Source organism: Rosa chinensis, chromosome 1 (genome assembly GCF_002994745.2).
Source record: "Rosa chinensis cultivar Old Blush chromosome 1, RchiOBHm-V2, whole genome shotgun sequence".
Lineage (NCBI taxonomy): Eukaryota > Viridiplantae > Streptophyta > Magnoliopsida > Rosales > Rosaceae > Rosa > Rosa chinensis.
In genome coordinates this window covers 67,978,800-68,006,004 of record NC_037088.1, presented here as the reverse complement: position 1 = coordinate 68,006,004, position 27,205 = coordinate 67,978,800, and the positions used below count along the sequence as shown (strand labels likewise).

Genomic DNA, 27,205 nt, shown 5'->3' with positions numbered 1-27,205 from the left:
GGTTCGGTACTGGAGAGAGAGATGAGAGGCTGAGAGATAAATTGAGGAACTGAAGACCCGATTTGACCCCTTTAGGGTTTTATATACATATACACAGTACGGTACGGTATACTATATTTAGCTAAATGTTGATACCGTTACAGTACCGTTTACATAGACTCGGTTCGGTACAACCGTACCGATACTTTGGTTACCGACAAAGTCGACTACCAGTTGCTTTGGTTCGGCTCGAATATGGCTAGTACGGTTCTTCTCGGCTGAAATTGCCAGCCCTAATTACAACGTTGATGTTGGTCTTTAGGCCCAAATATTTGCTTAGTTGGTTTGGGCCAAACCGCACGAGTCAAAACTACCCTTGCACTCAATGGACTAAGTCAATCAATGCTGTCATGATTAACTTTGTACTAGAGCACGTGGATACGAAACTAAAGTTCAAATCATTCCTCGCCCACAACTGGCCAAGAAAATGAAGGACCTTTTCCTTTGGGGTTAGGGGAATCGAAATGGGTGGAGTTATGGGGGAAAGGGTTTAAGCCGGTTTGAAGATTAGAAAGGCCGACATTTGGAACACTAAACTTAAAGTTTACACTCATCTAGGCTTAAAAGGTTTAAGTGAAATCTGGGGAGTATTTTTGATAATTTTGTAACGGACGTAACTATGAAATTCATAGTTTTGCTTCTTCTTTTTTGAAGGGAAAAGAAATGCACCAGCCCATAAATAAATCATGTTGTGATAAAACTCTGTATGATTTCATGTTCCGCGACAACAAGTTTGATATCCTAAAGAAAACTCAGCTAAAACCAACTCCTCGCAGGGCAGGCATCAACCTCATTCATAATCTCACGACACCCTATGGTTGATTTTACTATTTTAGGTCCTGTGCCAACTATGTAACTATTGCCCTAGTTTTGAATAAAATTGATCTAAAAAAAGAGTAGATAGCTGCAAATATAGGTCACAAGAAAAATGGGTTATTTCCCACACATGGTTTTGCACTTGTTCCCGGAAGAAAAACGTGACCTCCTTTCCTTCGTCATCTTCGTCCTTTGCAAAAATGCCCTTAGGCACGTGACACGACCACACAGCGGATCGATACTTATTATTATTCAGCGCAAATCCGATTTCCTCGTGTCTCACTATTCCCACAATCAACACCCCCACGGCCCCACCCCAACTCTGCCTTCTCCAGAGCTCCCAGACCCATTTTAATTTTAATTTTATTTTTATTTATTTTCACAGAGAGAAAGAGCGGAAAAGAAAAGAAAAGAAAAGAAATAAAATAAAGCACGCAAATGAAAAATCCCCAATTCTGAATGGAAACCCTAGAAGCCCTGACCCGAATTTCTCCAATTGGATCCTCCATATTCGTCTCTATTCGGATCTCTCCCTCTTCTTCTTCTTCACTGTTCCTCGCTGCAGGCTGACTCAGACTCCGTCACTGATCACAGAATCACAGAGTGAGAGAAAGAGAGAGAGAGAGAGGGAGAGAGAGAGAGAGTGACGCACACAGAGACAGATAGAATAGATAGATAGAGAGAGAGAGAGAGAGAGAGAGAGAGAGAGGAAGAAGTGGCTCTTATGGAGAGTACAGATTCCGGCGATTTCAGCGTCGGATCGATCGTGTGGGTACGGCGAAGGAACGGTTCGTGGTGGCCGGGGAAGATAGTCGGACCGGAAGAGCTCTCCACTTCGCATCTAACCTCGCCTCGCTCTGGTACCCCCGTCAAGCTTCTCGGTAGAGAAGACGCCAGTGTGTATGACTCTAATTTGCTCTTTGCTTTTTAGTTTTTTTTTTTCTTTCTGAGTTAAAATTTCTATAATTTCTGCTTTCGGAATCGTAATGCTCTTTGCTTTTTTTTTTTTCTATTTGAGTTGAAATTTCTGTAATTTCTGCTTTCGGAATCGTATTGCTCTTTGTTTTTTTTGTTTTTGAGTCAAAATTTCTGTAATTTCTGCTTTCGAAATCGTATTGCTCTTTGCTTTTTTTGTTTTTGAGTTAAAATTTCTGTAATTTCTGCTTTAATCGTGTTGCTGTTAATAATTGTTCAAATTCTGGGCTGTGATCGCATAGTTGTGCGCCGGATAAGAATGGCGATGAACTTGGGGGAGTGTCTGGTAATGTTTTTGGTGTCTGAAATCAGAAGAAAAGGTCTTTTGCTCTTTCACTAGAAGATGTTAAAAACTCGTTATGGGATGGAGTACGTTTGAACCTCATTAGGTGCAGGCATTCGTACACCTTGAAACAAACCGCACAAAAACTACACCTTTTCACTCTTTAAAGATTGTATATAGTATTAGGTGCATCACGGAATGAGTGTTTGCGGTGATGTTGTGCTAGTACTGCGCAGGCCTCTGTCGTGTTTATCTATGGCCGTTTGATGACTTGTGTTTCGGTTTACATCCGTTTGGTTAATATCTTAGAACTATCTAGCAGAATCCTAAAGACTTCAGGCCTCCAAAACATCATTACCATCTGCTGTTTCTTTTGCTGTATCTACCTGTCAGCACACCATAATATCATTACCATCTGCTGTTTCTTTTGCTTTATCTACCAGTCAGCACACCAGTTTCTTCTGAGACACTGTTTACAATGGATTTCATTAGATATGTTATTCTAGTATTGTGGTTTTTTCTTTTTAAACTGATGATTTGTAAGTAATGCTTATCTGCCTTCCTTTTTCTGTTTAATAAAGATATTCTTGTTGTATTTTTTCTCAGTGATTGGTACAATCTGGAAAAGTCCAAGCGTGTTAAACCATTTCGATGCGGTGATTTTGATGATTGCATTCACAAGGCTGAATCGGCACAAGGTATGCCGCCAAAGAAAAGAGAAAAATATGCACGTCGAGAAGATGCTATTCTTCATGCGCTTGAACTTGAGAGGCAACTGTTGAGGAAACAAGGAAAGTCAACTTCTGAATACGTGAACAGTAAATATGGTGCTGTGAAGGAGGCTGTTATACCCTCAGAAAGTTTGGGAAAAGACCATTCAAAACTTGGGAATTCCAAATCGCATCAGTTATACAAGCGAAAAGATTCGTTTCATAAGAAGGATATTATAGGTAGTCCCCTGCCTTCTCAAAGACTCAAAGAGGGAACCCAATTGAGTGGTGAAGATGATCGTTTTGAAGTGACACCTCGAATGAGAGGCTTGCAGGACTTTGGTCTCAAAATTGCCTCTTCAAAGCGAAAACTTTCATCTTCCTCTACTTCAAATGGTTTTTGGAAACCCACAATTGATGGTACTTATCAAGCATTTGCTCATGGTGGCCTCAGCCTGGGAGGAACAAGTCACGTGAACGGTAATAATTACATCGTCCTTTTGTCCAAGTTTTGCAGGATAGTCTATAGTTCTTGCAACCTGACAGTGCTACTCTTTCTACTTCTGTTTCAGGAGTGGAGCAGACGGGAGCTATTTGCAGAGCAAAGAGGAGTAAATGTGTATACTTGCCAGCTGACTCTGGTGATTCTTTGGAGTATGAAGCAGCACCTGCAGGCCATATTGAGATATCAGCTTCCCCCATTGGCACTCGTCTACATGCTGAGAGTTTGATTGAGGACAACACTTCTGGGTTTACAGAAGATCTAGAGGAGTCCAATTTTTCTGAAACTGATTCCTCTGACCATGGATCTGATTCCTCAGAGACTGAGCCGGATATGGATGAAGAGATGCCTTCATTTTCAGGTTCCGCTTTTGTGTTTCATATTTTGTTAATTTAATGTCTTATCAAGTTGCCAGATTCTGTTGGTGTAATCTATTCTTAATGCTCTTATGTTGGAAAGATTATGCTTCTAGCTTACAATATAGTGCCTGCCAAAAGAATAACTTAATAGTATATCTTCTTGATGATTTTCTTTATTTCTTTCTTTTAGTAGTTTCCTCCTTATTTGTCATATATATATGTATATATTACTTCTACTGAAATGTAATTTATTTTGAAATTGTGGCAAGTGCCTACATATCTTATTCTACTATATGCCACCCTTGCTTAAGTATCTATGTTTTTTTATCTGTCTGATTATGGTAATCCTTTAGTTTTCTTAGCTTTGTAGTGTTGCCTCTGGTCTTTAAGGTTTTACTATATGTATCACCAGTTGGTAGATTTTACTACTATTAAATTCTTCAGGGAATTCTGGAATAGTGTCCAATAATGTATCATTCTGCCATATGGCACTGTTGCATCATCCTTTGATTATTTGACTTGGTGACACCTTTGGTCTTGGGTTGAAGATATATAGTTCTCTTGTCTCTTAGTAGATTCTCGGCTGATGTTATGTTCATTTTGAATTTGTTTCTTGATGTATCTACAGATCCAGAAGTAGGAAGATATGAAGCACAAGAACGTAGAAGCTTGATTGATGAGGAACCAGATGAATCAACACATTCTGGCGACATGCCTCACCTCTATAATCAGGACCCTTATTTTGCAAGTGAAGCTGTGTCCAAATGGCAGTTGAAAGGGAAAAGGAATACCCGCAATCTTAGTAAAAGATCAATTGATACAACTGAAGGAAGAGGTTATTTTTATGGACCATATTCTGAAGAAAAGGTATGTACTTTCAGCCAAAGGTATTAGGAGTTCCAATTTCTGTAGAAGTAATGATTTTACTGATTCCTAGTGGGCTAATATGGGTAAAATGATTTTTAGGCTGAGATGAGTGGAATGGACGATGGGTACCCCCTATCAAGAGCTGCATCAAGAAGTCGAAACAGGGTTGGTCTGAATATGATTGATTGGGAGGATGGGACCTGGGAAGACAGGTCTGCCTGGGATGAATGCTGGGACATCAAAAGAGAGCGATTTGACCCGGTATATGATGATCGCTATAATCATCGCAGGAGGCCAAAATACTTGATAGATGTGGACTTGAAAGTCCAGGCAAGTTACCAGAAAGAGCCTGTCCCTATTGTTTCTCTGATGAGCAAGTTAAACGGGAAGGCAATAATAGGGCACCCCATCCAAGTTGAAGCCTTAGAAGATGGTTTATCTAACACGCTTCTTTCAACATTTGATGATTCTGGTGAGGAAGCAATTGACAATGATGGGGGTACAACTCTTCCCCACGCATGGAGGACTGCAAGGAGGACAGCAAATGTTAGAGTCCCACGTCCTCATTTATTTTCTACATTGGATGGTGATGAGGCTGCCGATGACCTTCCCTTTTTCGATGAAGGTAGACCACCATTCAAGAAATTAAATATGGGGAGTTCCAGTCACAAGGCAAGCCAGGTCAGGAGGAACCCTCCTCACAACTCCCGGCTTCTCACTGATAGAAAGTTCTCGAAGAAGGTGTCTAAGAAAGTAAGCTTATCATCTAGCCTGAAAACGAAAACGAGGACCTTATCTTCTTTAGCCATTCAACAGAACTATGGTAACAAGGGAATGATACAATATGATAGTGGCGGCCAAAGGGATAGGTTGGTGAAACCAGAGTCTTCTGTATCTGTGCCCACAACTGTAGCTTGCATTCCTGTGAAATTAGTTTTCAGTAGGTTACTCGAGAAGATCAATAGGCCGCCATCAAAAGCAACAGCAGCAGCAGCCAGTAATGCGGTCTTATTGAATGGGGATGTGGAGAGAAGTTGATGATAGATTACTTGTACATTGTTATATAAGTACAATAGCACAGGATTTACTGCTAATCTCTTGTTTACGGACAAGCAATACTCCCTATAAGTCAGCATGTTTCTGCTGTCTTTTCGAATAATCAGGTGAAGATGAAGCAGGTAGATGAGGAAGCAGCCATGTACAGCAAAGAGAGAGAAGGTTGTCAACTGCATGTTTGCTGGAAATGGATTTCTGGAGGAACAAGGCTCGTGTTAGGCAGGAACTGTAGTAAGGTATAGATAGAATTCATAGGGAATGTACATTTATTTCCATACAAGGAAGGCTATGTATCTTGGTCCGCTTTTCTCAATTTAATTTAATAAAAATATAGAGAAATCTGGAATCTTTTGTTTGTAAATGTAGCTATCGATTTATGAGATCAATGACTATTGAGTATGAGGTTTATATTAGTAATGTGTCAGATGAGTTCCTTGGTGTACTCTTTGTAAGGCAGTTTCATCATATGCTTGCACATATTTCACCTCTTTTACATTCAACCCTTGTCTCTTTCACTACTCTTCCGTGCATATTGAGATTCTTGAAAAGGGTTGGTAAAATTTGAAATTACCGAATCAAAGTTAGGAGAGGCGCACAAATTTGTGTAGTTTTACGAGTAAATATTGTGTGATATACGAGTACTATGTGGTCTCAACCAAGTCAAGAGAACCTGTCTCTACTCTCTAGGGTATACATAAAGGAGAAAGAAGAAAATAACCAAATTTAGTGTGTAATTTTACATCAACCAATCAAGGTTGTCCGAAATCACAAAATAAAATCTCGTGTTTTACTTGTGGTCATTCAAATCATCATATCGGCCTGGCCCATGGCTTGGTAAGGACACTGGACAGAACTCACAGAAGCTGCGTCACCCAACCCTTCGATTTAGAAAGAGAGTCACGTCTCTTTCACACTTTCACACTTTCACACTTTCACAGGTAGAGAAACACAGAAAGCTCAAAGCTTTGAGAGAGCACCTGATCGGAAAAACAGAACCGGCTGAGCTCAACTCAACTGAACCGGTGAGTCCGAATGAAACTCCGATTCCAATCATATCCCTGTTAACAAGAAAAAAGGTCAACTGTTGTTCTTGATAAAAAGATTCAAGCTTTCCAAAGCTTAGATTATTCAAGCATTGGAATTTACTGTAATTTGTTTACTATACTATTATCCTGGAAATTTTTTCTCATTGATTGAGTCGTGTAAATTTCCGGAGTAAATTTTTAATTTTCTTGCTGGATTGATCAAACTCAAGAACACGTTTTGAATTGAATTGTAGATGAATTGGAGAAGTAGTTGGCTTAGCCTCACTAAGGTTTACAAAGCTGCGGCAGCAGATTCCAAATGTGGCTCTTCCTTGCGGTCAGGGCTAGCTTTGTCTCGGAAATTTGGAGACAAGGCCAAGGCTGATACTGGGTTTGACCTGAATAGGGACTTCCTTGTACAGCTATGGATGGCGGATAAGGAAATGGAGCAGTTTCGGAGAAAATCGAGACGGAGGGCTGTTGAGCAGGATGAGAATAGCGTGGTTGGGAAGCAACCACCTGTGAGCCAATCCATCTCGGGATATCTGAAGCCGGAATCTCCAGAAGAGGTCCATTCTTGTTTATAACTGTTTTCGAGTTTCTGTTATCCAAATTGTTGCGCATATGCCTGGTTTTGAGTAACTTGGAGAGTTCTTACTTGTGCATTGTGTTTTTTCAGGTCCAGGTGATGCCTCTTCTTGCTAGATCAAATATGCTCGTTACTAGGGATATAGAGTGGGCAAATCTTGTGCTTGGGTTTGAGCAGGTGACTCTTTCCCCTTCTAAGTTTGATGTTTCTGTTTCCAATACTTGTTGAGAATTCCGAATCCAATTTTAAAAAGTTGTTGAATGCTTCATAGTGTAAATAGGGTTTAACGTTGTTGAGTGAATAATAAAGTTTTGAAGTATGGTAACAGATGCATTGCTCTGGTCTATATGATATACCTGTAGGAGTATATCCAATATTCTTTGAGCATTGTTTCGGCATTTTCTCTTCAATTTATTTCAGTTCATTTTCTTGGTTTCTAGTGGTACATTCCTTGCTAATATTAATTGATATAATTTCAGGAAAATCGGTATGCCATAGTAGATGTATGCTATCCACAGTCGGTGAGTAATCATTCTACTTTGTTTCATCCTATTGAGGTTTCTATACAAGAAAGTTTAGGTTTTGAACCGATGACTCATCCTGTTTGTTATCAATGTTGTTTTTGTAGCCTGTAGGTTTCATTCGTGAGGAGAGTCATGTTATCATGAGACAGGTACTTTCTGATCTAATCTTTATTAATTTTTTTTGGTTTTGTTATAAAGAATATTTGCATGAGCATGATACTGTTACTAAATCTCACTCATTAAAGTTGACATTTGTAGAATCACCTCCTTTCGATAGTTGCTGTGCTTAATGTTATCTTATATGATGATGCTTATTTCTTTTTGTTTTGTAGTTACTTCGCCAGCGGCGTCCTTTTGTTGCTCGAGTAACTGATGGCATGGGAAATGAGCTCTTTAGGGTGAGAAAATATGCATTTTCTTTCCTATTATGTATATTTATATAATATAATATATTAACATTTAAGAATTTAAAAGATGCTTCCAGGTTTGCATAGATTGATGTTTTAGGCTGATCTCACATTTTACCTTATGTAGGTTCGCAGGCCTTTTTGGTGGATAAACAGCTCAATTTATGCAGAGATCAATGGTAAGGTATGAGAATCTGACATGTTATCTGTTTGTGGTTGCCACAGTAGTGGAGGTTGTTGTGCATGCAATTCTTATTGTTGATGGTGTTGGATGTTTGTTATCCTCTAGGAAGTTGGTGTGGTTCACAGACGATGGCATTTGTGGAGAAGGATTTATGATTTGTACCTAGGGTACTTTCCAACAGCTTATTTCCCCTGTAGCTAACTACTCCATACAAACTTTGGTTATTGGACATCCTCAAACTACATCGTTGATGAATCTTTTTCTTGGTGTTCTGCGTTGCTTTCCCTCTGTTTCATCTAACCCTAAAAATGATGGTATGTAGGAATAAACAATTTGCAGTTGTTGAAAATCCTGGATTCTGGCATTGGACATTTACTTTGAAGGACATTGATGGGGGTGTGTTGGCCGAGATAGATCGTGATTGGAGGGGTTTTGGCTTTGAGGTTGTTTCATTATCTAAATCTCTAAGATACTTGCATTCTGGTGCCTTCTCTTCATCCCACATTTAAAATGGTTGTTTTCTAGCAAAAAAGACAAATAAAGTTACTTGTTGGAATTATACTTGATTGCGTGTTATACTATTACAGTAAAAAAAATTGTGTTCATTTCATTAAGACTTAAAAACGAGGTACATTTTTTTTCTGTCATGGTATACATTACCATCTTGTGAAGAAAGTGATCATGCTTGGAAGGTACCTTCGGGTACCTAGATCTCTTATTTTTAGCATTGTATGATAAATTTGATATTTTATGATTCACATTCTGGTCATTCTGCAAATATACCAATTAATGCTTCATTAACTTTTCTATCATGCAGCTGTTTACTGATGCTGGGCAATATGTGATTCGGTTTGGGAGCTCTGATCCCAGCTCCAAGATAGGCCTTGCTAGCCAGGTTGAGTACCCAATCACTAAATAATGTTCTCATTTTATTTATTCCTCTTATTCTTCTTGCTACATTTTGATGGCAGATTGAGGAGTTGGAAGTAGTTCGCCCATTGACTCTGTCAGAGAGAGCTGTAACTCTTGCTCTTGCTATATCGTTGGATAACGACTATTTTTCAAGACATGGTGGATGGTAAGCTAATCCCTTTTTTTTATAAGAAACCATGGCTAGGATGGTTATAGGAGTTCTGAGTTCGGTATGTGCTGTGCGTGACATTACTAAGATAGCAGAAAAAGTAACTGCTTGTGCTATATGAATTTATAATCAGTACCATTTTGCAAACTTAGGCACTCCAACATTGCATAGTTCTTTCTTGGAAATATGTATCTTTCCTTATATATCTTGGGAGACTATTTGAGTACTTAAAAATGTTTTCTCTTGCATGATTTGTTCTTCGTTTTTTCCCAGGGGAATACCTTATTTTGATGTAGGTGAATAGATCTTGCTGGCCGTGTGGTGTGCAGACGACAAAACCAAGTAATTATGTGGTCAGTTGTATTATGTGAGGGTTCGAAACAATGCTCGCCTGCTTTGCAATGCTCCTTTAGAGGTGCTCTAGCGGACATTGTGCAGAGAGACGATGGCCAAAACATGAAAGAATAGAGTTTTCAATTACAGATGTAATCCTTGATGGGGCAACTTCATAATAACTTGAAATTTAAACATCATGGTCCTCGACTTTTACATGACTCAATTATCTGGCTACTCAAATTTGAACTTGCGATTTTGCATATCAGCTGGTAGCTCGCAAATTGTAACATTGCTTTTTTTCTTCCTTTTTTTTGACAACTTAACAATTAGAATGCTTTAATGGATAGGATTAAGATGGGTCTATGAGTTCGATTTTAACTATGAAAGAAATATACTTTTAGAAAGCAACATATTTCGACAAAATTTAGGCTTCTAAATTACTCAAGTCTACTTTGCAACAAGGACAATATCTTAACTTGCGTGCAAAATTTGTATACGGTAACAGGTTGGAAGAGAAAAAGGAATGCTAGGCTGCAAACCAAACGCGTCCTAAACCCGTGAGTCAACCTTCCCATGTCTTTTATGGTTTTAAAACATTTCCGCAGTTGGCACTACTCCAAAATTATAATGATGATTAAGAACTAGTTTTTCCGGGCCTTGTTAGATTCATTGTATTGGTGCGACGAATATGGCTTCAGCTCTCGAAGGTATTGCATTGTGTTCTTTCTTCTTGGGTAGTTTCTTTGACTTCAACAATCCAAGTGATGATACAAGCAGAAAACTTCGTATCTGATTTCACATGAAATTTACTTTTCTTACTAGTATTTATATATGTCTCTGAAATTGATTGATTCTCAATCATTGGTTTTAACAGGGATGATGATTGTGATTATGGGTGTCAGTGGTGCTGGGAAATCGTAAGCCGTAAACTCAGCTTTTGTTTATGTTTGTATACGCAGAGATAACTATCATCAAATATATTTGTCCATGAAACCTTTATCTTAAACTTGCTAGTTGCCTCTTCCATTGACTTCTGTAATTTTGATTCAGATGGTTTGTGTCGTACTGTTTATGTGATCCAGCTTACTGTAATAAAAGTACTTTTAACTTTCTGGCTTCCACAAATTTTATTCCTTTCAGTTCTAATTATGGTATCACATTGTGTTGAAACTCATATCCTTGAAGATTTGCAGGCCCATCTTCTTCTCACATGCCTTATGCATTGCTTTTAGAGATCGTTTATGTTCGGCAGCACTTGTTTCTTTGCTCAATTTCAGTGTAGAACATGTGCTGATCATTTGATGGGGATATAAAAGAAGCTCAATCCATTCATATTATCTGTAGCAAATGAATGTGTGCTACATTTTCTCTGTTAACATTCATTGTTTCATGTGACATTGTTCTTCGCAAAATTGTTATCTGATCTTTCCATATCTATTGTTTCTGCTTATCATGCATTTGAATGTATTGTTTGACAGAACTATAGGTGAGATGCTGGCCAAAGAGACAAACTGTAGCTTTATTGATGCTGATGATTTCCACCCACAAGCAAACAAAGGTAAAATAGGTGCTTTGTAATCAGTGTTGGAAATGTTTCTGGTTTCTATTCAAAATTCTACCTCCTTTGAACAAAGATAAACAATCCACTACTATCTTCCTGAAATGTTTTATTTTCCTTATAAACAGAAAAGATGAGTAAAGGGATCCCTCTTTCAGAGGAAGATCGAATTCCTTGGCTTGAAACACTTCGGAATGCCTTAAGAGAGAACTTGGTCAGTGGAAGTACTGTACTTCTTGGTTGTTCAGCTCTGCAGAAGCGGTACCGAGACATTTTAAGATCTGCAGACCCTAACTATGAACCTGGAAGTTATGCCAGTCTGGTGAAGTTCATCTTGTTAGACACTAAGGCACATGTGCTGGCTGCTCGATTAGAGAAGAGAGTAGCAGAAGGAAAGCACTTCATGTCACCCGAACTTTTGCAGTCTCAGTTAGACTTGCTTCAGATTGATGATTCTGAAGGGATACTTAAAGTTGATGCTAACCTAACTCCACAAGACATAGTAAACGCTATCCAAAGATTGTTTTTTGGTTCAAAAGTCGTCCAAGAATGTAACCATTAGGCCAGTTTAGTGAAAGCGTAGCAGGGAAGTGTGGATCTTCTTTCCTGTTTGACCTCACAAACATGGTTTTGATTTCTGAAAACATATTGGTGGAAGTAATTTAAAGGACTTTTAAGCCTTATCACTAGTTCTATTTAATTTCCTGTTGCTAATGTGTGGTGTCTTTAAGAAACGGCAGGTATAAGTAAAGACAAGAAAAGAAGAGAACACACACAAACAATTTACGTGGTTCGGCAATCTTTGCCTACATCCACGGGAGGAGATTAGAATCCACTATCAAACAAGTAATTACAAGTACTTCCTGGTAATCTATATAGGAGGGTAGGAGGGTATAGGGTGAATTCTACAAAGAATGAGGCTGAGACTGTATTGGGTTGTACTTTTCAGAGTTTCTATGCAAGCTAGGGGGATATACAAGAATGAGCTGAGACTGTCTTGGGCTGTACTGTTTCAAAGTTAATATTTAATTAGGGGACTGAGACTGTCTTTGGGTTGAACTGTACTCTTTCGAAGTTTAGACCTCCTCCACCTTATGCAACTCCTTATCTGCTTGATCATATGATTCCACTGAGCAAACTGAAATGATTCCACTGAGCAAACTGAAAGGCTTCACCTTATGTGACTCCTCAAAATCTTGATCATCGGATACGGTTCATATGAGCAAAAGGTTCAGAATGAGCTTTAGGAGCAGGTTTAGCCACCTCAGGGACACCAAAGACATTCCAGAATCTCAGGGTTTCATCACCAGCCGCCGATGCTACCGTGCAACCATCCGGACTCTGAGCCATATAAAGAACCCTGGAAGTGTGACCTGTAAGTTCTGCCATTTTAACCATGGATGGGTACTTCCAAAGAGTCAGCTGGTTCTGTGTAAACCCGTGTGAGCTAAGCAATTCCCTTTCATTCTTGTTCCAAAGCAGAGAGCAAACCTGAGACCCAGTGTCTACTGAGTTCAAGCATGCACCTGTGTGGGTGTTCCAGAACTTTATGCACCGATCACCCCCACCTCCACCGGAAGCAAGCAAGTTGCTCTGGAATGGACACCAAGCAAGGGCTTTAACAGCAGCTGTATGATCTTCAAGCCTATGAAGCCACTGTGTTGATGACTGTGAAGATGCAACTGATCTGTCCCATATATGCAGTAGGTTGTCATTTCCTCCACTAGCCAATTGCTGCCCTGAGGCTGACCATTTAAGTCCACAAACCTCTTGCTCATGCCCTCTGTAGGTCTCAACAATGTGGGATCTAACTCTCACATCATTGTTGACAATACAGCCGTCCATTCCTCCAGTAGAAAGAATGTTGTTGTTCCATGCCAATGAGCCAACTCGCGAACTGTGGCAACCTCTCAAAGTCCTCAGCTGAAGAACCAAAACAATATCAACATCAGTAAAATTGAGCACGAAACAAAAAGGAGGAATATGAAAAGCGGTACAAGGGATAAAAAAGACTACAAACCTGCTTAGTAGCAGTTGAGTCCCACAGCTGTACTTCGGAATTGTTAAGTCCAATGGCAATGTGGCGTCCATCAGGAGCCCAACTGACACTGGTTACAGGTCCAGTTTCATCATCAAAAGTCTCCAATTCAGAAGTAGAGCCAGTGCTAGCATCCCACAAGTAAACTGTGTTTGCGAGAGCAATTGCGAGTACATTGGCACTTCCCCAATCCAACAGATTGAGGTAGTAGTCATCGACAAGGTCAGGAGCATCCAATGTCCTCTCTGAGGTCTGCACACACACATCAAATAAAAGATTTATAGTTAGAACTCAGAACACAACAAACATTGACAAACAAAGTAAAGCAACATTGATCTAATACTCACTTGAGGAATGTGTCTCCTGGGCTTTGCTGGCTTATCTTGGGTTTGAGAAGAGAAGAAATCTTTGGGGTACAGATCCACCGGGGCCGGAGGCTTGTTCTTGAAAGCAAGAATCCGAGTGCGGTTCATGTTCAAAGCCTCTGCCAATTTCCTCTGATAGGCCTCCCTGGATGGAGAACTGATAGCAGGGTTTTCCTTACCTGTCCTGCTTTCAGTTAGCATAGATTGCGCATAGCCCATATCCATTGCTGATCTGTTTGGTATGAATCTGTCGAACTGGTAGTCACAAAAGGAATGAGCAAATCAGAATACTGAATAAAAGAATAAAACCCATTTTTGTATGATGCAAATCAAGACCCAAAATCCCAACTCAAAGTAAAACAGGACACATTATACATTTCAGATTAAATCCAACATCAGATCCGACAAATTTAGAGATCCCAACGTGGATGAATCCCAAAAACCCATCTTTTACTGAAACCCCTAAACCCAGAAATCGTGAATCCGAATTCAAAGTGAAACACAACCCACATATGAAATGGAATTGCATTTCAAATTCAATTTACCATCAGGTCCAACAAATTCAGACATCCCAATACAGATGAACCCCCCAAAAATCCATCTTTTATTAAAACCCCTAAACCCTGAATCCGATTCAAATTGAAACACAGCCCACATATCTAAAGGAATTGCTTTTCAAATCCAATTTAACATCGGATCCAACAAATAAAGATCCCAATGTGGATGAATCCCTAAAAACCCAATTCAAATTATCAAGATCCCAATTCAAATTATAAAAAAAACCCCAATCTCATCAATCAAATTTCTGAAAATCCCCAACAGATCTAACGAAAAGAAAAACTTACGTTTTCCCGAGAACTCTTTCTCTGAATGAACTGTTCTTGCAGTGGGCCTCTGGAGTTGGACTTGTAGTTGGATGAAGAATTCATTGATCCTGCATCCATTAGTTTAATACCCAGAAAAGAAATATATATATATATATATATCTATATATATGAACACTAAAAAACACTAAAAACAGAGAGCAAAAATCGAAGAAATCCTGCAAAACAGAGTTAGATTCAAGAAAACCCAAAGCAATTATATAATCGAAAAGATGCAGGCTTTTGTGAGCGTTGAGAGAGTTGGAGAATTCGAGAGAGATAGAGAGAGCTTTTGTGAGATTACTGGGTTGAATGAGTGGGTTTATATAAGGATTGGAGGCGATGTGAAACCCTAACTCTGCAAAATTTGATAAAGGAATATTTCAGATTTGGAAAACCCTGCAACGGCTATATTTTGAAACCGAGCCGTTGTAATCTTTTTTAGAGACAAAAGTACCCCTTACACCTAACTGAAAATTAGATTGAGACCAGGCCCATTGGGTGGGAATTAGGTGGATCACTTAGCCCATAGGTTTATTTCGCTCTAATGTAACCAAAAAATTAATTAAATTGAGATTAAAGCGGAGTCCCTATGCATCCCAAAGCCACAAGACTCGTCAGTATTTTGAAAAGATGGGGAAAATTGTCGAGTGATAAGTGAGAATTTGATTCTAGTTTCTATAAGCTTTCTCAAATTGTAAACAAAAAATTAGTTGGAGAAAAAGAGATTAGGAATCATCATACGGTTCCTAAAGCATTGGCCTTGGATTAATATGTAGTCCATCCAGCTTAAATTCAAGCACATTGTGTTCGTGGATGATACCAAAACCAAGACACTAACTTCACCTATAGTACCAACAGAGCAGACTTGGACAAGAAAACTCCACATTTCCTAGAACTACGATAATCTTCAAAGGCTGATCATTATATTGAAAGGATCACAGAATGAACATGAATATCCGAGCCTACATGTATCCACAAATCATGCCAACTATTGTCTCACATAAACCTATACCACAAGCACAGCAGACTTCGACAAGAAAACTCCAGATTTCCTAGAATATGCTATATGGCAACTACAACAATCTTCCAACACCGATCACCATCTTCATAGGATAAAGACTGAACACGAATAGCTGACCACGGATCATGTGAATTGCCGTCTCATGTAAGTGTCTTCATGGACAAAGACAGGGTCTTGAGTATTATTCTGCGCTGGAAACTGGGGTTGCCCCATTGCTATTGCTGGCCCCTGAACAGCATTACCACACAGATTGTCGTTGTTCTTTGCTGAATTTAAGGTGATGTAGTAGAAAATTCCTAGGGTCACACTTGCAAGGGATAAGACAGCGCCTCCAGCAAACACTCCAGGCTTCACAACATAACAGTAGTAGCTGCCAAAGTACATGCTTTCTACACCATGTCGATCATTGAGTGCAGAACCAGTGAGCAACAGAAGAAATGCTATTACAAACGAGAACCTGCACCAGTGAGGAGACTAGAGTAAAAAAGCATGCCATGCTAATCCGTCCGACACTACTAGATAAATTTGCAAAACCAAGTGAAAAGGAACAGCAACAAAAACAAAAATAAACTTGCAGCATAACAATGCATTGCTTTGCCATTCCAGCCCTGGTCATTTCCTAATGAAATTATAGTTTCATCAAGGATAACAACAAAAGTATCACCAATTTTTAGTTATGAGTTACCAGGAAACAACAAAGCAGATAAGGGCAATCGTCCAGTTAGAATTGGAAGGTCGGGGGATCCTCTTGCAACAAATGCATCCTGTTGAAACATTTATAATTATATGAGCTACCATAAGAGCCACTGCGGCAGTAAAACCAAGACCAAGAGCTGCAGTCCGAGGATATTCACATTGACTAGCATTGACAAACTGAACCTGAGAACCCTGTAGGAATATAACAGAAAGTAAGCAACCAATTTCAGCATCCCTTCCATCATACAAATGGAGACTAGTATACCAAACAATAATCAGAGACACTGGTTCAAAGTTTGAAGTTCAAACAATCCCTCGATACTGAAAATAGATCAATTGTTAGCATATAAAACCCAATTGAAGTCTACTAAAAATGTGTAAAATGCAGAGAGAAATAAAAAACTCTCCAACTCTTTTCCTGAATCTCCATCTCAGATTCTCACACATATACAGCTGTTTCAACTTATGAAAAGGTTTAGTTATTAGCACTGTAGTCGTCAAAACAAAGATTACAAGGAAAGGATAGAATATACAGGATGATTATGTTGCCACATTAGTTTTAATCAAGCTTGCATAACACCAGTGCTTCAAATTGCTTTCTAGTTTGGTGAAAATTGGCCTATTTTGCATCGGCAAACTATGCATGCAACTCACCTCCTCCTCATTAAACCCAAAACCAACAAGTTGGTTAATGAAATATTTGGAAGTTAAAGGTAAAGCAAAGACCAAATATCTTATCACTTCCAAACCAGAAAGGAAGACCGGTTCTTATCAAGCCAAAGAAAAAGAAAATCATTTCTGATCAAGCTATACTTAAAATAGGAGGGCAGGGAGCATAATAAAAAACATGAAAATGTCTGAGCTTCCCAATCTGGAACTTCATCGCAAACTCAGTAAGAGAAACAAATAAAATAGTAGCAAATGCAACAAAAGAAGCATCTAAAATTACTCTCTCAGTTCGGTCGAACCCAGTTAGATGCACCTAACTTAAAAACACAACTTCCTGGCTCAATGTTTCAAAACAGTATAGTATAAAAGTTTTACACAAATAAAAGGTAACATCACAACTCCTCTTCCAATTTCCCTCACTCTTCTGACCAATCAATCAAAGGGCTAGTACACAAACAGTAAAGAAACAATCTTCGCACGAACCCCATATCAGAAAAGACCAAGAAAGATCTAACTCATCAAAGCAAACTAAACTAATCCCAGCTACTAATTTCACTTCTTTTACCTTGATTCTTGTTGCCTCAGCACCAAATCCTGTAGCAGCCGACAACAGCCCCAACAGTGCCGCCACACAGCAAACCAGAAGCACCTTTTTCTCCATCTCAGAAAAACTCTCTTTACTCTCACCCACACTGTTTCAAATTCTGCCAGTAGATTTTGGTTATTTGTGTCCAGAGAAACAAAGAAGGCGTAAAGTTGATGAAGTATCTGTAGTGTGCCGCGTAAATGATGATATCGAAGATGCCGTCAAGCCCAGTTCTTTTTCTTTCGGTCTGAACAGACACAAATACAAAGTGCCAAAAGGAAAAAGAAGGGAAATATATGGTTCTCTTTTGTGAGAAAAAAGAAACAAACTCCCAGGGGTAAAACTATAGTTTTCCTTTCCATTAAAGGCTCTCTCTTTCTTTTTTTTGTCGACTAGGGGCATTCGCTTTCTTTGATTCTGTGAAAATTGCCGTGAAAATTGTCCTTATCGAGAAGAAAAAGAATGGACGTGGGTATTATAAAAGCAACAAACCCATATCGGTAGTACACGCAACATTCATGGGGCCAGCCCACCTAATATTGACACGAAATTGCTCTTCCATAGGTGGTCTCAACGCGGTTTAAGATTGGTGGCCTCTAATCTTAAGTGTCATGTCATGTAAGTAAATTTTTTTTTTAATTCAACATAATATATCTTGTCACATCATACAATTACAACACTAACTTTATCCTTTTATATTTCCTTTAAGACATTATGAGATGAATAAATTACATTAATGAATTTAATTAGGTACGCAAGCTGGGACAAAGCCCACATCTTCAAATTACAAATTATTTGACCAATATTTTTCTTTATTTAATTAAATTCTTTCCTATAATTTTTCTTTCCAAATAGCATTAATATATTGAATTAGGTGTCAAGAAATAGGCATTAAATTTTCTTTCCAAATATAGATTAATTTCATCTAAAACAATAGCATTAATAAATTGAATTTGAAAAATACGTATGTCTAAATTAAGAGGTAAGAAAGATCTTATGTTAGTAGCGGTCATTAATTATCATCTACAATCTAAATACTAGGGAAAAAACAAACAAAAATTGAGTTTCAATGTTTAAACCCTAGCTACATAAAGAGAAAAAAAAAAGGCTTAGAACGCGCCTCGACGCGCTTGTCGCCCCGTAGTTGTTTTGCTTCTCTGTCCGGCGGCACGTCCTAGCTACGTCTTCATCTGACGAGACCTCGTGTTCTAGCGCTGCTTTGGCTGCTTGATTGGTTGGTGGTAGGATTTGGGTCTGAAATCCGGGTCAAGGATGGGGAAAGGAGATTGGGATGGCTGGAAGGGTGGTCAGGTTTGATGGTGGCTGGAAGGGTGGAGAGGGAGGTGCAGGCAGCATTCACCGCTACGGAGCGCTAAGGCTAACGGCGGAGGGAAGCTGGGATCAGAGATCTTTCTGCCAAGGGGAGATCGATCCGATCTGAATCGATCGGAGTTGCCAAACCCATTCCAGATTTGGTATCTGGCCAACGGGAGTCGTCATTTTCGGTCCGGCGATTGGCAGCGTATTAATAGCAGTGTTGTGGTGGCGGTGAAGGCTCGATCGGCGGATGGTGGTGGGCATGCAACGGTGGGAATGCGGTTGGAACTCTTCTGGGCTTGGAGGGGCTTTCCCACATTTTTGGTCGAGTCTTAAGCATGGTTCATGGTGTTGGGCCCAATCTGGGCTGTATTGCTTTTAATTTTCAGCTTGTTTGGTTCTTTAGTTGCAACTTATTTTATGCTTTCAATAAGTCCTCACCACGTTTTGGTTTGCAGATGTGGGCTTTGTCGGCCTGCGCACCTTGCGTGCCATGTCTGCTCTAGGTAGGAGGCGAGTTATGGTTGCAGCCTCCTAGTGGCAGAATGAAACTAAGTGTCACCGGGTTATATTTTGGTGGCTGCATACTGGGAAAGTTGATAGTATTGGTAATTCATGGCTCCGAGTGAGCATTATCTTTCCGATTTATCACCACAATTGTAAAGCGAATGGAGTAGTCCGTAGAGTACTCTTCGTTAAAAGGTGCATGTTAGAATGCATATTCTTATATGAGACGCCTGTTATTATCTCGGTTGGTTCTCTTGAGGCATATTGTAATTTGGGGTTAGGCACTATGTCCCCCCGATGTATTCTATGGTTTGATTAATAGACAAGGTGTGAGCGCCACTGCACCAGCCTTTTTTTTTTTTGAATAAAGGGCTAGTGCAGCTACCCTCAGCCTTTTCTTTCTTTCAAACAAAAAAGAGAGAAGAAAATGACCAAAAGAATATATAATAATCATATGAATATGTATTTTTCACATTATATTTTCAAAATTTGCAGGATCCCAATAAAGGTGAATTTATATACATGTGTTATGCAAATCTTTTGTTCGAATGTATATGCAAATCTATTGACTGAATTACATGAAATTTTTTCTGTTCTTGATTGAAGAAAAAAAATTGTTGTTTAAATCGAAGCATGAGTGTAATGAAAAGGAAAAATGAAAAAAAAAATGCCAAAATAATTTTTTTTGTTAGAAAAAAAAAAACTAATTTAGGGTCATTAGATTTTGGAATGATAAAATAGTCTTTTTCTCAAGAATTACATAACATGATCTAACAAATAAGTGACGTGTGTAGGTGACATGACATGACACCTAAAATTGAGGTCATAAATCTTAGGCCTCATTGATGCCACAAATCATTTTCCCATGAAGAATTATACGACGTACGTGAGTAAAGTTTTTTTTTTTTTTTTTTAAGGGAAAGACGACAAACTATATTAAGTGAAACTGAGAAGTACATGGAGCGATGCAAAAGCATCGAAAGTAAAACAATAAAATATAAAAAGATGCACAAACGCATCTATAAAGTAGGAAAACAATAAAATAAAAGGTAACCATGTGACTTGATGTCGGACGACATCGCTGCACTGCATATGTCACGAGAGCAATGTAAATGTAATAGTAACCGTAACCGTAACAATAACCGTTGATATGATCATCTAGGAGAGGTGATTCGCTCACCAGGAGTTCGAAAGTAACCGAGGGTGTCAGAAACTCAAAAATTAGCAAACGTACTCCTAAGAACCATAACTAATACCAGATCAAAATGAGCAGCTGTCTCGGATCCAAGATCCGAATCTGTAATCGACCTGGATCCCAAATACGGATCCAAATCTGGCCTGAGACCCAAATCAAGTTTGCCAAAGCAGATTTGACAAGAGCCCAAGCCCATTTGAACTTGATTTGGTCACCAATGCACATGGGCACCCCAGCAGCGACTCCTCTCTGGACACCCAAGCGTCTGTGCACCCCATCTTGCTGCCGGCAAATGTCACCGGTGGAAAAACCCACGGCGCCACCCTCACCAACCACAACCAGCCCCAGCGCTCCTCTCCCAGTCGTTCTGCCACTCCATAGTTGGAAACACCCCTCGCTGGGAGGACCTAACACCACCGTCAACCGTATCTCTCTCATCCATGACACAACCTGACAAGATTGGATCGTCCGTCCAAACGCCCGACGTGCAGAAACCTTCAGCCACCAAGCAGTAGGTCCGGGATCCCATATTTGGGTCGGGTCTTCCAAACCATAGTTCCACCACCGATTTGACTGTCGACCTGTAGGATCCACACCAGATCCAAATCCTGACCTCCAAGACAACATTGGGGCCCCTAGATCCCAAACCTTTCAGTCGCTAGTAGCCACCAAACCTGGGAGCCGATCCGAGAACAAATCCAAACCCCTGTTATAAGCAGTCTGGGTAGAAGAGAATTCAATCGCCTCAAAACGGGTCAAGGATCTTGACTTCTTGGAGAAAAAAGGAAAAATGGAAGAGGCGGCAAGGGCCGTACTCGACATCTGCGACACCAGGGGAAGCGCCGGAATTTTACTCTATCGAAGATGGAGGAAGGTGCAGATCCGCCTACCCATGGGAGGCGGTCTCTCAAACCCTAGTAGAGAGGTTATTGGTAAACTTCAAAGTTGGGTCAATAGTCTCATATCATATTGAGTAAAGTTGGTTTATAAGTCTCGTACTTCATATTTTAGAATTTAATAGTGATGTTACAAGTGCCTATTTAAAATTACCTGGTCTAGTTTGTATGAGCTGCTAAATTAACCCATTTCACAAGTTGTCAACTTCAGGCTTTGGACTTAAAAACAAGCATGTGAATGGAGCTTACCGACCTTCCTAGGTTAGTGTTTTGCTTATACCCAGGTTCTATGTGATTCGTATTTTACAAAACCAGTGATTCTTCCTCTGGAACTTGAACATAACCAGCAATGTCATACAAGTCTTCATTACTAATATTACAATTAACTAAACAACATAAATAAGACACCATTGATCAGTGCTGCTTTCACTTTGCATAGTCACTGGCATGGAATATTGAAACTTTGAGCGCATCAGCCTCACTCTTGATCAGCTCAAACACACAAACATCTCCTTCCTCCAGATTATTATCCTTAGCAAATTCACCAAATCCTCCGCGTATCTCCATTCTGTGGTGTAGTGGCTCATAAGTGCAGACTGTGCAGGGCACACCCCGCTTGTCACTAGAGGCCTTAAGGTTGATGAAGTTAGCACATCCAAGCAGATGATCCTTCACAAACTCAGCAGGCACATGCTGACCAAACAAGTAATGTTTCACTAGTCAAGTCATTGAAAAATTTCAAGCTAGCTAGATAATGTTGTGTACGTGTGTGTCACATTCTGTCTTAAAACATGAGGAAAAACTTCAAGGGGGAGCACATTGTGGGTGCTGGTGTCTTTACCACAAAAGAGTTGAGCATGTTGTGCGCTCGCAAGATGACCATGAAAGCAGGATTTTCAATCTTCAAAGCTCCCGCAGCCTTCATCGCCTTCTTGGTTTCTCTGGATAATACCAACTCTTTAATCTTCTTAGAGAAGTACAAGGTTCCACAATCATGAATCTTTGGATTTTTATTTTTCCCACCGACCCTGACTGCATATTCAGCGTTGCGCAATACCGAAAATTTTAGCACAACATCCTTCCTTTTGATCAGTTCAAAGAGACAGACATCTCCATTCTTGAAATTATTGTCTCTGAAAAATTCACCACATCCCTTGCCTATTCTCCTCATCACCTTTGTATCTGATGGGAAAAAGCATCGGATAACCCACTGCTTTTCGTTAGAATTAGAATCCTCAAACTTGATATATTCTGGACACCCTCTCATATATCTCCTTCCAAAGGCAGTTGGAACATACTGCACAAGTGAAGCAAATTAATTACAGGTAACTAAGCAACACATCTCAGTAAAAATCTGAAGTTTCAAAAGAGCATAAAATGCATGACTCACCATATAATAGCTGTCAAGATTGCATTGCTGCAAGATAACTGCAAAAAAAGGATTTTCCAAGTTGAACATTTTGGTAGCATGGATCACTTTCTGCTGTTCTTTGGCAATCGTCATTTTGCAATTAGGATAAGTGTAAGCAGCTATGTTCTTAACAAATATTTCCTTATATTTCTTCTTTCTCGTGGGAAATTCCTGTGAGCTAGGCATTCTCTGTACCTTCAACTTGGCTCGCTTAAATCTCTTGGCAATAGCAACGCTTTTCCTGTTCCTCTTAACATGTTGATCTTTGCCTTTGCCTTTGCTGGAAGAAGGGAGAGTTTTATAAACATCATCTTCAAATCTCTTGGCAATAGCAACACTTTTCCTCTTCCTCTTAACATGTTGATCTACACATTTGCCTTTGCCTTTGCTGGGAGAAGGGAGAGTTCCACAAACATCATCTTCAACATCCTCTTCATGTTTGATACTATGACCAACACAAGGGTACTCGATCTCACAACAACTGAAATAAAAAATGCGAACATGGAATGTCGAATTTCCTTGATAACTAAAGACTAAGAACTGACCATCAGTTAAGGAGTAATATTCTGCGAATTTTTGCCAACCGCCGACAAACCAAATGGTCTTGTGAGCTCTTTCCAAATCCACTTGCCAAACACGACCAGCTGGAACAATTAGTGTAGCAACATTAGACAGTTCATCCCCAAATTCTAGTGCAGACTTTAGTGGAATATCCTGCAGGCACCAAAATTAGTTAGACCAAGTTACACAGGCAATGTCAGTGTACTAGACCAAAGTTTACAGAGAAAGGCGCAACGCTTAGCGAAATTGAAAGCAAAAGCTAAAATCAGTCAGTCTGTTAGTTAGAGAGGAGCGTGACATTGTAAACCTCAAACTGTAAACTGTACCGAAACTGAAAACAAAACCAGCACTAATTTACAGAGATGGGATCATTAATCTTGGAGTCATTTCTTAATGATATGCAAAGCGTTTGACTTGACAGGAAAAGATTCGTCAACTCAGACTTCTGATTTCCTCTTTCTCCTGATCTTACAGGAGGAAGCATTAAGAGTTCTCTTTTCACATACAACTATGCAAATGACAGGCCAAAGTGTGTCACTTTACCAGAGCAGCTTTCTTAACTGAAAGTTCTGGTTTTGTTCTTGAACTGACTTCAAAATCATAATTTAACTACAAAACTTTTTTAAGTGATGAATTTTGAGGTTTAGACAAACAGGATGGTAAAGCAAATCCAGAATTTGAGTAGATTCATTCACATCTGAAGCATTAATAGTCCTAATGGTTAAAAAAGAAACCTAAACCGAAGTGTTCATTACTATATAGAGCATAATATGAATGACACTTACTAGTTTTTGATTCTCAATGGTGGGGGGAAGTATAACTTTGAAGAAATTTGCCTTAGAATCCGACAGCCGGAGTGAAATTTCCGATGGAGGAACGGTCATTTTTCAATGTTCTTCAACCAAACTAACCAGAAGCTTTCTGGTTTCGTTGGTTTGGAGTCTCACTCTCATTTATCTTCTACCATAACAGATGGGTATTTAATGCAAATACTGTGATTGACTGAGCTCAATGTTACTACTCCAAAGTCCAAAAGTAAGAAGTGACTAGTCACAGACCAGAAGCAGAGTGAAGTCAGCTCCATGCTTCTAAGGCTATGTTTGGTATGGCTGTTCCTTGAGAAAAAGCTGGCTTCTGCTTATTTCTGAGAATAAGTGGCTGAAAAGCAAAGCTGCTGAGTGTTTGGTAAACTGGCTTTTTATAAGGGCTGTCAGTGGCAGAAGCAGTGGCAAAGTGTTTGGTAAATCAAACTGGCTTGTACTTTTTATTTGTGGAATGACCGAATTGGACATGAGAGATTATTTTGCTTAATTAATTGTATATAAAACAATATTGTTCAAATGATCTTGTTATTATTTTTAATCTTTATTATGTCCGTATTAATTTTTGTTAACTTTGAATTTTTATAAAGCATGGTGACTATTTGATTAATATTGGACAATATGATTATAAATCATGGTGACTATATTATTATAAATCATAGTTTCTAGTTCACATCAAATGTTCACGTTATCACGCTAAAATGGACTTTCTTGCTAAGATTAATAGACACCCACTCATTTTTCTGGTTTTCACACATTCAGAAAACCACTGCTATGTGACGCAAGTCATGCTGAGAACCATCACCACGATACCCATCATAGATGAGCTCGCAGTGGCTTCATGATTATCAAACTAGTTTCAAAATTATAATATAAAAGTGATTGGTTTACTGCCAACCAAAACTTCAACTCTTGTACTACGATCCAAGATCGTGCATCATGAAACCAATTTAACCAAATTGCAGGCAGATTTCAGCTATATAACCACAACAGAAGAATAGAGAAAAATTGCTTACAACATACAAATTTGGTGATAGAACACAATTATGTTCTGTGGCCAAAGAGGCAAGGGGTCCGAGGCCAATAAAGTCCCTTGTTAAGGTTCAAGCAATTATAGTTTTCCTTTACCAAGCTCTGTAATGAACAAACACCCAATATGAAAATTTTAGTACCAAGTTCATCGATTTTAACCGGTTCATCAAGTTCATTGATCAACCAACCACCAGAAACTATAAAGCTCATCGATTACCCAGAAATTAGAGTTCAATGATTTCACACAACCTTCCCCTGGCAAAACTTAAATCACAAACATATGTCTACAGGAGTATAAATTAGAACGAAGATTTTATTAATAACTTGACAATAATATAAAAGACTTGCACATACAATACAATAAACTCTACAAGATACAAGCTCTTTCAACACCTATACCTGTGTAGGCCTAATCTATGTATGTATTGAAAGAAATAAACAAAGACAAATATTTAACCCAATTACCCAAACCTAAATTTATACCCAGAGCCAGAAAACTAGAACAACTTACTTACCCCAAACCTATTACCCAGAAAAATTCAACACCCATAATCTAAAAAATACCCACTGGAACCATTATCACTACTGCTGCTGCACATCTAACCCAGAAAAGAAGAAAAAGCGTCTGCTGTTAGGTCGAATTGTGAGCTCACCAACTTTCCACATTTAAGCATTTATTGCAGGTAAAATCTCACTCAATCATACTGTCACAAATCAAATTTTACAGAAATATTCAAAGCACGTAATAGCTGTGCAAAATGTAAAATTCGATGAATTCTTGTGGAATTTTACCTGGGTCAGACTCAATCGTGCACCAAGACATGATAAAAAACAATCAACCTGCAATGAAATTAAACAATTCCACAGCTTTAGATCGATGAGAGAACTGAAATCAATGGCAATAGATTAAAGCAGTATAATCTCAAACTCAACTCTATTAGGTCAAGAATGGAGCCGTTTGCATGGCTCCGGTGCGAAATGGAGAAGAAGAGAACTCACCAGAAAATCAAAATGACGTTGGTCCGCCGCCTGTGTCTCTCTCTTCCCGTCTTCCTTCTCAGATTCTGAACCAGTACTAATCCTTTTTCTCGGGTTTTCCTTCCTTCTCTACTTACTCCGATAACTAGCCCGGGGTTTCGATCGACGTCTATGAAGGAGAGCGGTAGAGATGAGGGAGAAGAAGCGAATGGAAGAGTTGGAAGAGCTGGAAGAGCAGCAGCATTTTCATGAATGGTATTGGGCCGTAATTACTTCCAAGCCATGAGGGTACCCATTGGTATTTCGAAAGATTCATTAAACCTTCGCTACAGTAGCCGCGGCTTCTGGCTTCTAAAAGCAAGGGTCTCCTGACTTCTGCTTTTCCAGCTTATAAGCTCTGGCTTCCAAAAGAAGCCCGCGTGAAGCCGATTTACCAAACACCAAATGGGACATTGCTTATAAGCACAGGAGGTTAAAAGCTGTACCAAACGCAGCCTAAGGGTGCGTTTGGGGGGGCTTTTTTGCTCCCCCGCTTATAAGCGCCTCGACCTCTTGCGTTTGGTAAAACAGCTTCTCCTCTGCTTTTTCCAGAAGCCAGAGCTTATTCGGAGGAAAAGCCAAAGCCGCCAGTGCCTTGCTTTTAGAAGCAGGAGGTGGCTTTTGTCACTGTAGCGGTGTTACTGTAGTTTAATGAACTTTCAGAAATACCGATTTCTATCCTCTCTTCGTTACAGCAATTACACAATGCCATAAAAAATTTCTCTTCCGTGTTCACATCTCCATTTCGGAAATACCGTCTTCATGACTGTGGTTTGATCTCTCTCTCTCTCGCCTCTCATCTGTGTTCCAAATCGAAGCCTCAATCCTTGATGGCTGGCTGCTTGGCAATTTGATTCCGGGTTAGTCTTGTAGCTATTTCAGTTTTAATTTGTTTG

General features: G+C 39.4%; 6 protein-coding genes across 7 annotated transcripts; 3 read left to right on the top strand and 3 right to left on the bottom strand.

Moving 5' to 3' along the window:
* Positions 1 to 1,173: 1,173 nt before the first annotated feature.
* On the top strand, positions 1,174 to 6,026 carry LOC112185302 (uncharacterized protein At1g51745). Its single transcript, XM_024323545.2, has 5 exons — positions 1,174 to 1,755; positions 2,720 to 3,303; positions 3,396 to 3,686; positions 4,313 to 4,551; positions 4,651 to 6,026. The coding sequence occupies exons 1-5, from the start codon at positions 1,580 to 1,582 to the stop codon at positions 5,587 to 5,589; spliced, it is 2,229 nt and encodes a 742-aa protein (XP_024179313.1). The 5' UTR covers positions 1,174 to 1,579; the 3' UTR covers positions 5,590 to 6,026.
* Positions 6,027 to 6,384: 358 nt separating this feature from the next.
* Positions 6,385 to 9,976, top strand: LOC112185284 (altered inheritance rate of mitochondria protein 25). Its single transcript, XM_024323531.2, has 12 exons — positions 6,385 to 6,629; positions 6,887 to 7,201; positions 7,312 to 7,398; positions 7,701 to 7,742; positions 7,850 to 7,894; positions 8,078 to 8,143; positions 8,280 to 8,336; positions 8,442 to 8,503; positions 8,659 to 8,779; positions 9,154 to 9,231; positions 9,308 to 9,414; positions 9,691 to 9,976. Exons 2-12 carry the CDS (start codon positions 6,887 to 6,889, stop codon positions 9,719 to 9,721), a joined length of 1,011 nt encoding a protein of 336 aa, XP_024179299.1. The 5' UTR covers positions 6,385 to 6,629; the 3' UTR covers positions 9,722 to 9,976.
* A 282-nt stretch (positions 9,977 to 10,258) lies between these two features.
* On the top strand, positions 10,259 to 11,994 carry LOC112185294 (gluconokinase). Its single transcript, XM_040512592.1, has 5 exons — positions 10,259 to 10,310; positions 10,418 to 10,460; positions 10,628 to 10,670; positions 11,232 to 11,311; positions 11,440 to 11,994. Exons 2-5 carry the CDS (start codon positions 10,442 to 10,444, stop codon positions 11,871 to 11,873), a joined length of 576 nt encoding a protein of 191 aa, XP_040368526.1. The 5' UTR covers positions 10,259 to 10,310; positions 10,418 to 10,441; the 3' UTR covers positions 11,874 to 11,994.
* Positions 11,995 to 12,100: 106 nt separating this feature from the next.
* On the bottom strand, positions 12,101 to 14,958 carry LOC112185268 (cell division cycle 20.1, cofactor of APC complex). Of its 2 annotated transcripts, XM_040512590.1 has the most exons (5): positions 14,560 to 14,958; positions 13,697 to 13,969; positions 13,332 to 13,601; positions 12,480 to 13,234; positions 12,101 to 12,446 (listed from the first exon to the last, which is right to left on the bottom strand). In XM_040512590.1, the coding sequence occupies exons 1-4, from the start codon at positions 14,656 to 14,658 to the stop codon at positions 12,512 to 12,514; spliced, it is 1,365 nt and encodes a 454-aa protein (XP_040368524.1). In that variant the 5' UTR covers positions 14,659 to 14,958; the 3' UTR covers positions 12,101 to 12,446; positions 12,480 to 12,511. The 2 variants fall into 2 exon arrangements, with proteins under 2 accessions (XP_040368524.1, XP_024179284.1); XM_024323516.2 differs by having other exon boundaries at positions 12,101 to 13,234.
* Positions 14,959 to 15,476: 518 nt separating this feature from the next.
* On the bottom strand, positions 15,477 to 17,893 carry LOC112185276. Its single transcript, XM_024323524.2, has 3 exons — positions 17,532 to 17,893; positions 16,287 to 16,489; positions 15,477 to 16,058 (listed from the first exon to the last, which is right to left on the bottom strand). Exons 1-3 carry the CDS (start codon positions 17,625 to 17,627, stop codon positions 15,725 to 15,727), a joined length of 633 nt encoding a protein of 210 aa, XP_024179292.1. The 5' UTR covers positions 17,628 to 17,893; the 3' UTR covers positions 15,477 to 15,724.
* A 3,769-nt stretch (positions 17,894 to 21,662) lies between these two features.
* Positions 21,663 to 26,586, bottom strand: LOC112181835 (B3 domain-containing transcription factor VRN1). Its single transcript, XM_040508504.1, has 6 exons — positions 26,563 to 26,586; positions 26,292 to 26,399; positions 26,085 to 26,132; positions 22,858 to 23,592; positions 22,309 to 22,764; positions 21,663 to 22,160 (listed from the first exon to the last, which is right to left on the bottom strand). Exons 1-6 carry the CDS (start codon positions 26,584 to 26,586, stop codon positions 21,894 to 21,896), a joined length of 1,638 nt encoding a protein of 545 aa, XP_040364438.1. The 3' UTR covers positions 21,663 to 21,893.
* Between the last annotated feature and the right edge of the window lie 619 nt (positions 26,587 to 27,205).